General features: G+C 41.7%; 1 protein-coding gene across 4 annotated transcripts in view; it reads left to right on the forward strand.

Moving 5' to 3' along the window:
• Positions 1–13,369, forward strand: part of LOC127124671 (uncharacterized) — a 48,641-nt gene extending 35,272 nt beyond the window's left edge. For 2 of the 4 annotated variants that reach the window (XM_051054174.1, XM_051054173.1), the window contains exons 2-3: positions 7,163–8,196; positions 13,133–13,369. In XM_051054174.1, the coding sequence (XP_050910131.1) occupies positions 7,170–8,196; positions 13,133–13,146 (1,041 nt within the window). In that variant the 5' untranslated portion in view covers positions 7,163–7,169 and the 3' untranslated portion in view covers positions 13,147–13,369. The remainder of the gene's footprint in view (positions 1–7,162; positions 8,197–13,132) is intronic. The other 2 variants (XR_007804177.1, XR_007804183.1) reach the window with 1 other exon arrangement.
• Positions 13,370–15,325: the final 1,956 nt, after the last annotated feature.

Consider the following 15,325-nt stretch of genomic DNA (forward strand, 5'->3'; position numbering starts at 1 on the left):
GGGAAAGAAGCCTAGAAATTGGCATAAGACTTTGGATCAAGCCCTGTGGGCTTGTCGAACGTCCCCCAAAGAGGCGACGAATTCGACTCCATTTAAGTTGACCTACGGACATGATGTTGTCTTGCCAGTCGAAATCTATTTGCAGTCGGTTAGAGTGCAAAGGCATCATGAGATCCCGTCGGAGACTTATTGGAGTATGATGATGGACGAACTAGTCGATTTAGACGAAGAAAGGCTGCGCGCGCTGAACCTAATAAGAAGACAAAAAGAGAGAGTCGAAAGGTTTTATAATAAGAAAGTAAGATTCAAAACCTTCTTAATAGGTGACCTTGTATGGAAAGTAATCCTTCCTATGGATCGAAAGGATAAAGTAATGGGAAAATGGTCTCCCAAATGGGAAGGACCTTTCCAAGTTGTGAAAACATTTTCAAACGGCGCGTACGAAATAGAAGAAATAGAGAAAGATAAGAGAATCCTAAGAATAAACGGCAAGTATCTGAAAAAATATAAGCCTATATTGCAGGAAGTAAAGGTAATAACAGAATAAATGCAAACATAATTGTGATAAGACTGGCCAAATAAAAATGGCATTCAAAGTTATTACAAACAAAGCCTCAAAGGGCCAAAAGTTGCTAGATGAATTCGACTACAAATTAAAATTGGAAAAGGTATCCCGCAAAGTGGCGAATTTCTGCCTCTGAAATTGGAGTCGATGATCACAGAGACTCTTGTGAGTAGAGAGAGTCTCAATTTCCTGGCTAAGTAGTTGGGCTTTCTCCGCGTGTTGAATACCCACCCTCAATTCTTCGTCGATCTCGCTCTGTTTAGGTTGTTGAATGGATGCCTTACGCTTTTTCTCTTGGGAGATTTTTTCTTGAAGTGCTGCTATCTGTTTCTCCCATTTTTGGATGTTATCGTCGCAAGCAGCAACCTCATTGACATAGGTTTCAGAAAGTTTTTGCAGCTTCGAGACTTTGTCAGTCGAAGTCGAAACAACATTCCACTCAGCAGCTTGCGTTTCAGATTTTGAGGAGATTTGATTGGTAAGGTCTGTCTGACGAAGAAGGTCTGCAGTGGCCAGGTCAATAAGGGTCGTCAACTCCATCACAAAACTTCCAACCTCAGCAGAAGCCTCCAAGACATTAACTTGCTTCAGAAGTTTCTTAAGGTCAAGGTGGGCAAGGGAGTTCTCTTCCAAAATTTTGAACAAATCGACATCAAGGATTTTTGTTTTAATTTTGTTCAAGACATAGTTGAGCGATGACGCTCCAGAATTGGCCCCTGAATTGGTCGAACTGCTCTGAGAAGAATCTTGAAAGTTGAAACGAGCGCTAAGCATAGCCTTCAGATACTCTAAGGGCCTTTGCACTTTGAGATTTTCAAGCTCCTCACGAGAAAAGCTGGTCGAACCAGTTGATTTGCCACTCTCATGGGTCTGACCAAGAGCAGGTGGAACATTTCGCTCTGAAGTTTGATCGACCTCGGTAGGCTTCGACTGGCCGCCCTCATCTTTGGCAGCTTCGTCTTCAAGATCATCTTCGACCCTAGCCCCCATGTCAGCATTATCACCATGAGTGGCAGTATCTAATCCTGGATGAGGAGGAGAATCATCCTCAGAAGTTTCACCCATTGCAGTGTCGAAGTCTGCTACAGTTTGCCTGTTCGGGTCACTTGCGGGGTTATCTTCTTCCAGGATTGTGCCTTCCAGAGTTTTTTCAGGTGTTTTTTCGACATCCACCTGTTCCTGAAAATAACTCTAAGCGTTAGAGAAAGGTGTAGGGAAGGGGAATATATACTGTCAAGATAGGAAACTAACCTCAGGAATCTCAGTTTGAAAACTGGATCTCCCACTTGCCGGGTCTTTCGACTGAAGTTTAGCGGGAGAAGTACCTTCGGAATCTTTCTTAGTTGTTTTAACTATAGACCTTTGGGAAGACACCTTAGTAAGTTTCTTTTTCTTCTGAGGAGGGGGGATTAGTTCTGGAGATTCGTCACCAGATCCTTCGTCGGGAACATCGTCTTTCTCCTTTTCCTCTTCATTCTTTCTCTTTTGGACTATTGCAGGTTTTCGACTTACCTGGTCATGCAAATCAAAGTCAGTTAGTGTTAGAAAGGAGAAAATAAATAAGAAGAATAAAGATCCATACTTTTGTCGAAGGCTTCTTAGCAGTACTGGGCGACGCTTCGACAGAAGCTTTCTTAGCAGGGATCTTCACGGCTAAGGAAAGAAAGAAAATTCAGAAACAAATATAAGAGATACATGATAAGACAGTTAGAATAACATAAGGAAAAATCATGTTTTTTTCTGTGAACACCTTCAAGAATGGGATCTTCCACGCGAACGTGTTCTATTCCAATATGAAGGTGTCCTGGATATTCGCCCAGATGATACTTAGTCGGAACCACACGCTCAGCAGGTTTTTGATACTTTTGACGAAGAATTTTCATAAAAACCCCACAAAGGAACCAGTCTGGAAGTGGAAAACCAAACGCCACCCCAAAGTCAGCAGTTGGCAAAGGAGGAAACTTTGGTGGATGACAACTGAAAGCCAGGTCATAGCGCGCCTCTGGTGAAAGATTGTAAGGCAATGACAGTTTTTCAAATTTCTCCGTCAATTTACGTTTTAATTCGGCCGCTGCTTCGCATATGGTTCGACTAATATCATCAGGTCTATACGCAGTTTCAAAATATTTCTGAAATTTTTGTATTTCCTTAATGTGGCGTTGAATACCTTTTTTGGTCCGATCCTGCACAAAAGCGAAAGCGTTTGTCAATTGGGTAGTAAAGTCAGCCACGTCAAAAAACTTGTTGGAGTAGTAATCTTTCCACCACTCAGCGAACTCAGGAGTACATGGATATGAGGGTCGGAAAATAACAGGTCGAATTTCAAGAGAATCATCAGTCAGTTTGTTCGACAACTCTCTGCCTTCTTCTTCAGTATGGAGTAAATTATAAAAGATAATGGACCCTTTCTTGGGGAATATAGGTCGAGGTTTGATTTGGATTAGACCAAATTGTCTGGAGACAAGGTTGGGTTGATAAACTATCAAAGAAACTTGATTTTTAGTGGTGTTACGATAAGAAAAGAGGAGCCTAGGGGTTAGGAATGATTCCCAAACATTCAGGAATGTATTTTCATCTTTCTGCATTTCCAAAGGCAGTTGTTGGGTGAACCACTTAGGTCCAATTTTCCTATCAGCAAAGGGCGCCATGGTAGAAGTAAACTGATAGCTCTTGGCGAACATCATGACATAGCTCTGGAAAGATTGTCGAAGGCTGATCCCTTCATCAGTTGGTGTTAGTTGCACCAACCTTGGCCATTCGACAGTCCTGCTACTTACTTTCTCTTCGTCTATTTTAGGCCGTATAGGGAAGGAGGCCTCAAAAGTGGCATTAAGCCATAGTTGTAAAAGCCAGAAGGGTCCTGATAAGTTAATTTTACCCAGGGTTTTGGCGTTTTTTAAAAAATGGACACTCTCACTCAGCGATTCGTAAAGGTTCGCCAAGATCATTTCACTCAAACGTAGTTTCGTGCCTGCATGAAGCTGGTTGGCTATGGTGATAAATCTTTTGGCAACTTGAAGAGAGCGGGAGCAGAACACATATTTGGATAACCATAAAGTCAGAAAAGCTATGTGTTCGACGTCTGAAACTTCGTCGGTGCTCTTGTCATGATAATGGGATGTAAATAAGGAATAGGGAGCAAGGCTAGTTTCGAAAGCGATGGTGTCCCCATTAAGGACAGTAGGGTCGAAATCTACACCATTAGGGTGAAGACCAACAATGGATGCTGCGTCAAAAAGGGTCGGCGTAACCATCCCACAGGGAAGGTGAAAGGTGTTATAGGTGCTATCCCAAAAATAGAGAGAGGCCAAAAGCATATTTGGGCAGATATTGGGGCCTACTCTTGACAATTGAATAAGGTCGAAAATGCCTACTTCTTTCCAAAAGACCCATTTTACCTTTTCGACTTTATCTAACCAAGACACATAGTCAGAAGGGTCTTTCGACCATGGACAGGTTCTGAAAGTCCTGTTGCAATTTAAATAACCTAAGTCCAAATCCCCAGTGTCAGATGAATCGTCTTGTTCTGCAACTGTTTCCCTAGGTTTGGGTTTTCTTCCAGCGCCTATGGGCTTTGTGTGGAAGTAAGATGGAAAAAGTTCTCCTAAGCGCTCAGGTTTAATTTCTGGGTTTGGAAGAGGACCTAACATAGCATGACAATTTCCAGAAATGAGAACAGGGATTAGTACCTGAGATTTATATATACATTCTTTTTCCTTCTCATTTGGAGGTTCTGGAACGTACTGCTGATTCCCAATGGTAGTTGCCCCTTTCAAATCATGCGCAGGGGGAAGAGCTGGATCTTGTTTCCTCTTGGAATGTTTGCTGCTAGAAGGTTTTTGAGGTGCCATTGTTGGGATGAACTTAGGAGGATTTCTCAGAAAATGGGAAAAGCTTGAGAAATGGATATGAAGAAAGAGAATCTGAAGTAAAAAGGGTTTAAAGAGAAGTTTTATGGGTACTTATAGGAAGAGTGTGATGAAGCGTTTCAAGGTGTAAATGGTGTTAGTGGGACACGTGGCCATTTCTGATAGGAATGATAGAGAGGTGGAAGTTGAAAAGAAAGCATGATGTGAGGAAATGATGGAAGTAGGCTGTGAACGTGGGCTGGAGGTGACATTTTGGAAAGAAATGTAATGATGAATCTGCATTGGAAATTGAGATATTCAGATTTGAATTTAATAAAGATTAAATGACATGGCATCGGAATACTGGTTGACAACAAATGACGGTTTCTCTAGTGAAAAGTAGTCGAAACGTCTTTGCTGGGGGGCAATTTGTATACATGCATTTTCGACGCCATGAAATTTGGTGTATAGGATGATTCCTTCGACATATGATGACATGAGATCAACGTCTGGCCAATAAGTTTGGTTCGACACTTCGACAAAACGGAGGTCTCAATATTTCGACAGGATATCTACAGCTAGGGGGGACATCTTTGACAAACATGGAAAAACATTGCAGTGCATCAACAATTCGACAAACGAAAGCCTGAAGGAAGACGTCATTTCGATTCAAAATACAAATTCAAATTCAAATTCAAAGAAGTCGTGACGATTGGCAGAGGACACATGGAAGCACCTGGCGAAAAATTGAAAGTCGTTCGTCACCGTTTTAGGATTTAGCCGTTAGTAACAGTTATGTTATTTGTATATAAATAGGGTAGTTGTTATCGGAAAAAGTGTGAGATTTTACTTGTACAAAATTCCTGAAAACACTCAAAGTACCCGTGTGAGAGAAAAGAGTCATATTCGGAACATGTATGTGTAAAACACCAATTTCTTTCAAAGTTTTATTTCATAGAAAGCAAAGTTCTTCATATTTTCTTTTTACATCTTCCAGTCTATTACTTCTTCTGCACTTTAATTTCGACGCTTTACAGTTCGCTAGTTTATCTTTTGCTATTTTACTTTATTCCGTCAAGATCATTTCTTTTACGCTGTAATTAACACCTTTTCGACATAAAACGATTAGAGAACCAAAATGAAATATACAAAAATCATTCTAAACATATTCAAGACCATATAGTTCTGCACATGTCCTAGGATTTGTGTGGTTGATCCTGCAAGTAACCCAATTCTACAAGTTTTGGTAAACCAGAGGTTGTTCGTCAAAAGTCACAGCGAACAGAGGCGCACGCCTCATTATTCCTTGAATAAGCAAGTAGGAGACGTACGCCTCATTACCGTGCGTATTCAGCATCCACAAACAAACTTTCAAAATAATTCGAACGAAAAAGGAATAGAAGGCGTACGCCTTATTATTCTTCGAAAGAATTGGACGATTGGTGTACACCACATTGCTCAATCTTTCGTCGTTCTCCAAAAAACATCTCAAACATGTCAAACCTAATTTCTCGCCCCCGAGCGATCGAAACCAATCAACCATCAAACCCAAACACATCAATTCAACTTGTCACCCCCGCGTGACCAAAACCCTTCCAAAAAGAACAATGTCAATCCTTTCTAATGCGCACAACAAACCAGTGCTAGAGCCTCCCCCGAGAGTAGACAAGCCAGCGTTTAGCCGTTAGAACGCCGACCTACACAGTCGTTCATCAAAACAAAACCCACCAATATTCGTAGTAGCCCGAACTACGAATGCTCTGATTTCCTTATTGCACTATAAGGATACGTAGGCAGAAGATTGTTGTATCTTCGCGAGCACACTAATAAAAAACCTCCCATTTCCCCCTCCTGAGGTCTTCATCCATATCTATCATCAATTTTAATCACTCGAAGCAAGCAGATAAACAGTCAATTAAACAGTCAAATAGCAAAATCAGACTAAGAGGTTCCCGTTGAGTACAACGGACGTAAGGGGTGCTAATACCTTCCCCTTGCGTAATCGACTCCCGAACCCGAATATGGTTGCGACGACCATTATTCTTATCTTTAAAGGTTTTCTCGATATTTTCCTATTCCTTCATTGGAATGAATAAAGTTCGGTGGCGACTCTGTTTCGAACAACATTTTTTACGCGTCCTATCGCGAGGGATCGCATTATCATCATTTTTTGAGGTGCGACAGTGTGATATGATTAGGGTGATGAAATGTGTTAATTTACTTAACATTACATGATATTTTATAATGCTTATTATATCGATTGAGGAACTCACCCTTACAACTATGTTTCAGGTAACGAGCAGTGATTGAGTAGAAGCTAGTGCTTGGAGTCTAGTGTAGTTCCTTAGTGGGTCATGCTCTGGTATATGTAACATCGGGACGGGATGTTTACCTTGTTTTCACTTGGTTGTTGAATAATTTTACATGTAATGTGTTACATGGTTTGCATGTTGTTAGATTTTATCCGCTGCGAACTGTGCAATGTTTTACTTTGGATTAATAAATGAGCATGACAAGCTATTTTGGTGAATGGTGTGAAGTGTCAAGTGTGACACCCTTAAAATTGCATATCTACTCTGATTTATATTTTGTTGTTTTAATTAATTTTGGGGTATTTTACAAGGGTGTTACATTAGTGGTATCAGAGCATAGTTGGTCGAGTCGAGTCGTAATTATTCTGTTTCCCTGTACGGGATAGGTGTTGTGTAACCCTATCGGTACTTATTGTTTTAGCTTGTTGGGCTTTCAGAATAGAGATGGTTGGAAGAGGTAGAGACGATGCTGCGATTGCTGAGGCTCTGGGTATGCTAGCTGGAGTACTTGGAGGGAATCCGAATGTTGTGGGATTGGGAGCTGCTCGTCAACTGAGTGAGTTCCAGAAGAACAATCCTCCAATGTTCAAGGGAGCATACGATCCAGATGGTGCTCAGAAGTGGATGAAGGAGATCGAGAGGATCTTCCGAGTGACTGAGTGTGCTGATGACCAGAAGGTCAGGTTCGGTACGCATATGCTGTCAGAGGAAGCAGATGATTGGTGGGTTGCTGCCCGCACTGAGTTGGAAGCTGCTGGGAGTGCTGAGATCACTTGGGCGGTGTTCAGAGAGAGATTCCTGAGGAAGTACTTTCCAGAGGATGTCAGAGGAAACAAAGAGATAGAGTTCTTGGAATTGAAGCAGGGCAACCGGTCTGTTACTGAGTATGCTGCTAAGTTCACAGAGCTGTCGAAGTATTACACTCCCTATGATGAGGCTACTGGGGAATTTTCAAAATGTGTGAAGTTTGAGAACGGGTTACGTCCCGAGATCAAGCAGGCTATTGGGTATCAGCGGATCAGAGTGTTTTCTGACTTGGTTGACTGTTGCAGGATTTTTGAACAGGATACCAAGGCCAGAGCGGAGAGCTATCATCGGAGGGTTGATAGGAAAGGCAAGAATCAGAATGATCGTGGGAAACCGTATGCAGCTGGCAAAGGTTTCCAGAGACAGAGTGGGATGAAGAGACCTAGTGGAGGAGACTCCAGTGCCCCTGCTAAGTGTTACAGATGTGGTCAGGCTGGACATCATATCCATGAGTGTACCAGTACTGAGAAGAAGTGTTTCAAGTGTGGAAAAGGTGGTCACTTGGCTGCAGAGTGCCGGTTGAAGACTTTGACTTGTTTCAACTGTGGAGAGGTGGGTCATATCAGTCCACAGTGTCCTAAGTCGAAGAAAGAGAACCAGTCGGGAGGCAATGTCTTTGCTTTATCGGGTTCTGAGACTTCTGCAGATGATCGTTTGATCCGAGGTACGTGTTATATTAATGGCTTTCCTCTTGTAGCTATTATTGACACAGGTGCGACTCATTCCTTTATATCTTTGGATTGTGCTGTGAAACTTAAATTAGAGATATCTGAGATGCATGGTAGTATGGTGATTGATACTCCTGCAAAGGGTTCAGTGACTACTACTTCAGTTTGTTTAAATTGTCCTTTGAGTATTTTTGGTAGAGACTTTGGGATGGACCTCGTGTGTCTTCCACTAGTGCAGATTGATGTTATTCTGGGTATGAACTGGTTGGTGTTTAACCGAGTTTATATCAACTGTTTTGATAAGACTGTGATCTTTCCTGAGATTGAGGAAGGAAAGAGTTTGTTTCTATCAGCAAGGCAGGTGAATGAGGCAGTAGCAGATGGAGCAGAGTTGTTTATGCTATTAGCGACTTTGGAGGCTAAAGATAAACTGGTGATTTGCGATCTAGCCGTGGTGTGTGATTTTCCTGATGTGTTTCCTGAAGAAGTGAATGAATTACCGCCAGAGCGTGAAGTTGAGTTCTCGATTGATTTGGTACCTGGTACTAGGCCGATATCAATGGCTCCGTACCGTATGTCTGCTGTTGAGTTAACTGAATTGAAGAGTCAGCTGGAAGATCTGTTGAATAAGAAACTTATTCGTCCGAGTGTGTCACCGTGGGGCGCACCAGTATTATTGGTTAAGAAGAAAGAAGGTACTATGAGGTTGTGTGTAGACTACAGGAAACTGAATAAAGTGACGATCAAGAATCGGTATCCTTTGCCGAGGATTGATGATTTGATGGATCAGTTGGTTGGTGTGAGTGTGTTCAGCAAAATAGATTTGAGATCGGGGTATCATCAGATACGTGTGAAAACTGAGGATATTCAGAAGACTGCTTTCAGAACAAGGTATGGACATTATGAGTATTCTGTAATGCCTTTTGGTGTGACTAATGCGCCTGGGGTATTTATGGAGTATATGAATAGGATTTTCCATCCGTACCTAGACAAGTTTGTTGTGGTGTTTATTGACGATATTTTGGTGTATTCGAAATCTGAAGAAGAGCATGTTGAACATTTGAGAGTGGTTTTAGGAGTTCTACGAGAAAAGAAGTTATTTGCTAAACTGTCCAAGTGTGAATTTTGGTTAGAAGAGGTTAGTTTTCTTGGTCATGTGGTTTCAAGAGGTGGTGTTGCTGTTGATCCTTCTAAGATAGAAGCGGTATCTAAGTGGGAAGCTCCGAAGTCAGTTTCTGAGATAAGGAGTTTTCTTGGACTTGCAGGTTATTATAGGAAATTCATTGAGGGATTTTCTAAGTTGGCGTTACCGTTGACGATGTTGACTAGAAAGGGGCAAGCGTTTGTTTGGGACTCAAAATGTGAAGAAGGTTTCCAAGAGTTAAAGAGAAGGTTAACTACTGCTCCTATTCTGATATTACCAAGTCCGTAGGAACCATTTAAGGTTTTCTGTGATGCTTCATTGTTGGGTTTGGGTGGTGTTTTGATGCAGAATAAGCAGGTTGTAGCTTATGCTTCGAGACAACTGAAGGTTCATGAGAGGAACTATCCGACACACGATTTAGAGTTGGCAGCTGTGGTGTTTGTTCTGAAGTTATGGAGGCATTACTTGTACGGGTCAAGATTTGAGGTTTTCAGTGACCATAAAAGTTTAAAGTATTTGTTTGATCAGAAAGAGCTGAATATGAGACAGAGGAGATGGTTAGAGTTTCTGAACGATTATGACTTTGGTTTGAATTACCATCCGGGTAAAGCAAACGTAGTGGCTGATGCATTGAGTCGGAAATCATTGCATATGTCTATGTTAATGGTTAAGGAATTGGATTTAATTGAGCAGTTTAGAGACTTGAGTTTGGTGTGTGAGAGTACTCACAATAGTGTTAAATTGGGAATGTTGAAGTTAACGAGTGGTATTCTGGATGAGATTAGAGAGGGTCAGAAATCCGATGTGCTTTTGGTTGATAAGTTGACTCTAGTGAATCAAGGTCAAGGTGGTGAATTCAGAGTTGATGAGAATGGTGTTTTGAATTTTGGTAATCGGGTGTGTATTCCAGATGTTACCGAACTTAAGAAAAGTATTCTTGAAGAAAGACATCGTAGTGGCCTGAGTATTCATCCTGGGGTTACGAAGATGTATCATGATTTGAAAAAGTTATTTTGGTGGCCGGGAATGAAAAGAGAAATTGCGAGTTTTGTTTATTCTTGTTTGACTTGTCAGAAGTCAAAGATTGAGCATCAGAAGCCGTCTGGGCTAATGCAACTGTTGGCTATTCCAAAGTGGAAGTGGGATAGTATCAGTATGGATTTTGTTTCTGGTTTACCGAGGACAATTAAGAATTTTGAAGCTATTTGGGTGATTGTTGACAGATTGACAAAATCGGCTCATTTCATTCCGATCAGAATGGATTATCCGTTAAAGATTAGCTGAGTTGTATATTGAGAAAATTGTAAGTTTGCATGGTATTCCATCGAGTATTGTTTCGGACAGAGATCCTAGATTTACATCGAAGTTCTGGGAAGGTTTGCAGAGGGCTTTGGGAACTAAGCTGAGATTGAGTTCTGCATATCATCCGCAGACTGATGGTCAGACTGAGAGGACGATTCAGTCACTAGAGGATCTTTTGAGGGCTTGTGTTTTGGAAAAGGGAGGTGCTTGGGATTGTTATTTACCTTTGATTGAGTTTACCTACAACAATAGTTTTCATTCGAGCATTGGCATGGCACCGTTTGAAGCTTTGTATGGTAGGAGATGTCGGACACCTTTATGTTGGTATGAGTCCGGTGAGAGTGTTGTGGTTGGACCAGAGATTGTTCAACAAACTACGGAAAAGATTAAGATGATTCAGGAGAAGATGAGGATTGCTCAGAGTCGTCAGAAGAGTTATCACGACAAGAGGAGGAAGTCACTTGAGTTTCAAGAGGGAGATCATGTGTTTCTTCGTGTTACTCCGATAACTGGGGTTGGTCGAGCCTTGAAGTCGAAGAAGTTGACACCTCGATTTATTGGTCCTTATCAGATTTTGGAGAGGATAGGGGAGGTAGCCTAACGTATCTCTTTACCGCCGTCGCTTGCGAATTTGCATGAGGTTTTTCATGTGTCTCAGTTGAGGAGGTACATTCCTGATCCGTCACATGTAGTCCAAGTAGATGATGTACAGGTGAGAGATAACCTGACTGTTGAAACATCACCTATGAGGATCGAGGATCGAGAGTTGAAGCAGTTGCGGGGTAAAGAGATTGCTTTGGTAAAGGTAGCATGGGGAGGACCAGCAGGTGGCAATGTGACTTGGGAACTTGAGAGTCAGATGAAGGAGTCTTATCCAGAGTTATTCGCTTGAGGTATGTTTTCGAGGACGAAAACTCTTTTAGTGGGGGAGAGTTGTAACACCCCGATAAAATATGATAATTATTTAATTTAAGTTAATAGTATATTTATTAATTTAATTAAATAATTGGGATATTATTGGATTATTATTATTGGAATATAAAAGTTGAAATCAGTAAAAGGTCCCATTTGGTAAAAAGGGTTTTTCACGTGAAAAGGGAGAAGCGACAGAAAAGTGAGAGAAGGGCAAAGAGGAAGAGCAAGAGAAGGAGGATTGAAGAAGGGAAAAGCTTGAAGCTAAAGGATTCGCCGGATTAACTCAGGTAAGGGGGGTTTATCGTCGTTTAATGGGTATTATGGGTTAACATGTAATGGGTAGTGATAAGCCGTTGAATCGACCCTAATTTGGATGATGAATGCTGCAAAATTGTGATGGATAAGTTATGTTAAAACTGTAATTGAATCAATAATTGGGTAAGTCGTAATTTGCTGGACGTGTAGCTTTTTACGGAATCGAAATCGGAGGTCCGGAAGTCCTCCGACGGCGGAAAATGCGGGAAATCTGCATTCTATTTTCGTGTTAGCGCAGGAACAACTTTCTGTTCTGCGTTAACCGGTTAACCCAGGGTGTTAACCGGTTAACACTGTTACGAATTATGAAAAATTGTTGTTTGTCTTGCGTTAACCGGTTAACCCAGGGCGTTAACCGGTTAACCCTGTTAAAAATTGCCAGAAAGCGTGTTCTGTGTTGCGTTAACCGGTTAACCCAGGATGTTAACCGGTTAACACTGTTGGAAAAGTGGAAAATTGATGTTCAAATGTTATGTACATATTTGACGATTGGCCTATATTAGTGTATGATATAGTAGGGATCATTTCCCGTTGTTTTGAGCAGTATAGGTATTAGTAGAGTGTGCTAATACTGTGATTTATTATTGGGCATGATATGATATGATTCTGTGATAAACATGCTGATGATGTATGATGGTATGCATAATGCTGTGAATGTATCTGTTATGTATGCAATTGTGAATGGACTGTTTATGGCTTAGAGTGTGAGCATATGTCTATCTTGGATTGTTGTTGATGTTTGCATGCTAGGTGATTTAGCGTGTATAGCATGGCCTTTATGGTGGTAGCTAATTCCCATGGTGAGGAATTAGTGAGTGAGTTGTTGTGGATTGTTGTTGATGTTTGCATGCTAGGTGATTTAGCGTGCATAACATGGCCTTTATGGTGGTAGCTAATTCCCATGGTGAGGAATTAGTGAGTGAGTCACTAGGTCTCAAATGAGTGGGACTAGTGAGCTTGGTAGCCGTATCTGGGTTTGATCGGTGAGGTTGAACTATGTGTTCACGAATAGTCGGTACCGCATGCATGGAGTCTCATTGCATAATGTGTGTATGGCGTATAATATGAATGGATGTATTCCAATATTATACGTGTGTTTTGTGTTGGTGTTGAGTATGTTTATGAGTTGTTGTTGCCGTTGCTGAATGTGTGATATGATTAGGGTGATGAAATGTGTTAATTTACTTAACATTACATGATATTTTATAATGCTTATTATATCGATTGAGGAACTCACCCTTACAACTATGTTTCAGGTAACGAGCAGTGATTGAGTAGAAGCTAGTGCTTGGAGTCTAGTGTAGTTCCTTAGTGGGTCATGCTCTTGTATATGTAATATCGGGACGGGATGTTTACCTTGTTTTCACTTGGTTGTTGAATAATTTTACATGTAATGTGTTACATGGTTTGCATGTTGTTAGATTTTATCCGCTGCGAACTGTGCAATGTTTTACTTTGATTAATAAATGAGCATGACAAGCTATTTTGGTGAATGGTGTGAAGTGTCAAGTGTGACACCCTTAAATTGCATATCTACTCTGATTTATATTTTGTTGTTTTAATTAATTTTGGGGTATTTTACAAGGGTGTTACATTAGTGGTATCAGAGCATAGTTGGTCGAGTCGAGTCGTAATTATTCTGTTTCCCTGTACGGGATAGGTGTTGTGTAACCCTATCGGTACTTATTGTTTTAGCTTGTTGGGCTTTCAAAATAGAGATGGTTGGAAGAGGTAGAGACGATGCTGCGATTGCTGAGGCTCTGGGTATGCTAGCTGGAGTACTTGGAGGGAATCCGAATGTTGTGGGATTGGGAGCTGCTCGTCAACTGAGTGAGTTCCAGAAGAACAATCCTCCAATGTTCAAGGGAGCATACGATCCAGATGGTGCTCAGAAGTGGATGAAGGAGATCGAGAGGATCTTCCGAGTGACTGAGTGTGCTGATGACCAGAAGGTCAGGTTCGGTACGCATATGCTGTCAGAGGAAGCAGATGATTGGTGGGTTGCTGCCCGCACTGAGTTGGAAGCTGCTGGGAGTGCTGAGATCACTTGGGCGGTGTTCAGAGAGAGATTCCTGAGGAAGTACTTTCCAGAGGATGTCAGAGGAAACAAAGAGATAGAGTTCTTGGAATTAAAGCAGGGCAACCGGTCTGTTACTGAGTATGCTGCTAAGTTCACAGAGCTGTCGAAGTATTACACTCCCTATGATGAGGCTACTGGGGAATTTTCAAAATGTGTGAAGTTTGAGAACGGGTTACGTCCCGAGATCAAGCAGGCTATTGGGTATCAGCGGATCAGAGTGTTTTCTGACTTGGTTGACTGTTGCAGGATTTTTGAACAGGATACCAAGGCCAGAGCGGAGAGCTATCAGCGGAGGGTTGATAGGAAAGGCAAGAATCAGAATGATCGTGGGAAACCGTATGCAACTGGCAAAGGTTTCCAGAGACAGAGTGGGATGAAGAGACCTAGTGGGGGAGACTCCAGTGCCCCTACTAAGTGTTACAGATGTGGTCAGGCTGGACATCATATCCATGAGTGTACCAGTACTGAGAAGAAGTGTTTCAAGTGTGGAAAAGGTGGTCACTTGGCTGCAGAGTGCCGGTTGAAGACTTTGACTTGTTTCAACTGTGGAGAGGTGGGTCATATCAGTCCACAGTGTCCTAAGTCGAAGAAAGAGAACCAGTCGGGAGGCAAGGTCTTTGCTTTATCGGGTTCTGAGACTTCTGCAGATGATCGTTTGATCCGAGGTACGTGTTATATTAATGGCTTTCCTCTTGTAGCTATTATTGACACAGGTGCGACTCATTCCTTTATATCTTTGGATTGTGCTGTGAAACTTAAATTAGAGATATCTGAGATGCATGGTAGTATGGTGATTGATACTCCTGCAAAGGGTTCAGTGACTACTACTTCAGTTTGTTTAAATTGTCCTTTGAGTATTTTTGGTAGAGACTTTGGGATGGACCTCGTGTGTCTTCCACTAGTGCAGATTGATGTTATTCTGGGTATGAACTGGTTGGTGTTTAACCGAGTTTATATCAACTGTTTTGATAAGACTGTGATCTTTCCTGAGATTGAGGAAGGAAAGAGTTTGTTTCTATCAGCAAGGCAGGTGAATGAGGCAGTAGCAGATGGAGCAGAGTTGTTTATGCTGTTAGCGACTTTGGAGGCTAAAGATAAACTGGTGATTTGCGATCTAGCCGTGGTGTGTGATTTTCCTGATGTGTTTCCTGAAGAAGTGAATGAATTACCGCCAGAGCGTGAAGTTGAGTTCTCGATTGATTTGGTACCTGGTACTAGGCCGATATCGATGGCTCTGTACCGTATGTCTGCTGTTGAGTTAACTGAATTGAAGAGTCAGCTGGAAGATCTGTTGAATAAGAAACTTATTCGTCCGAGTGTGTCACCGTGGGGCGCACCAGTGTTATTGGTTAAGAAGAAAGAAGGTACT

The sequence above is a fragment of the Lathyrus oleraceus genome, chromosome 1, assembly GCF_024323335.1.
Source record: "Lathyrus oleraceus cultivar Zhongwan6 chromosome 1, CAAS_Psat_ZW6_1.0, whole genome shotgun sequence".
Classification (NCBI taxonomy): Eukaryota; Viridiplantae; Streptophyta; class Magnoliopsida; order Fabales; family Fabaceae; genus Lathyrus; species Lathyrus oleraceus.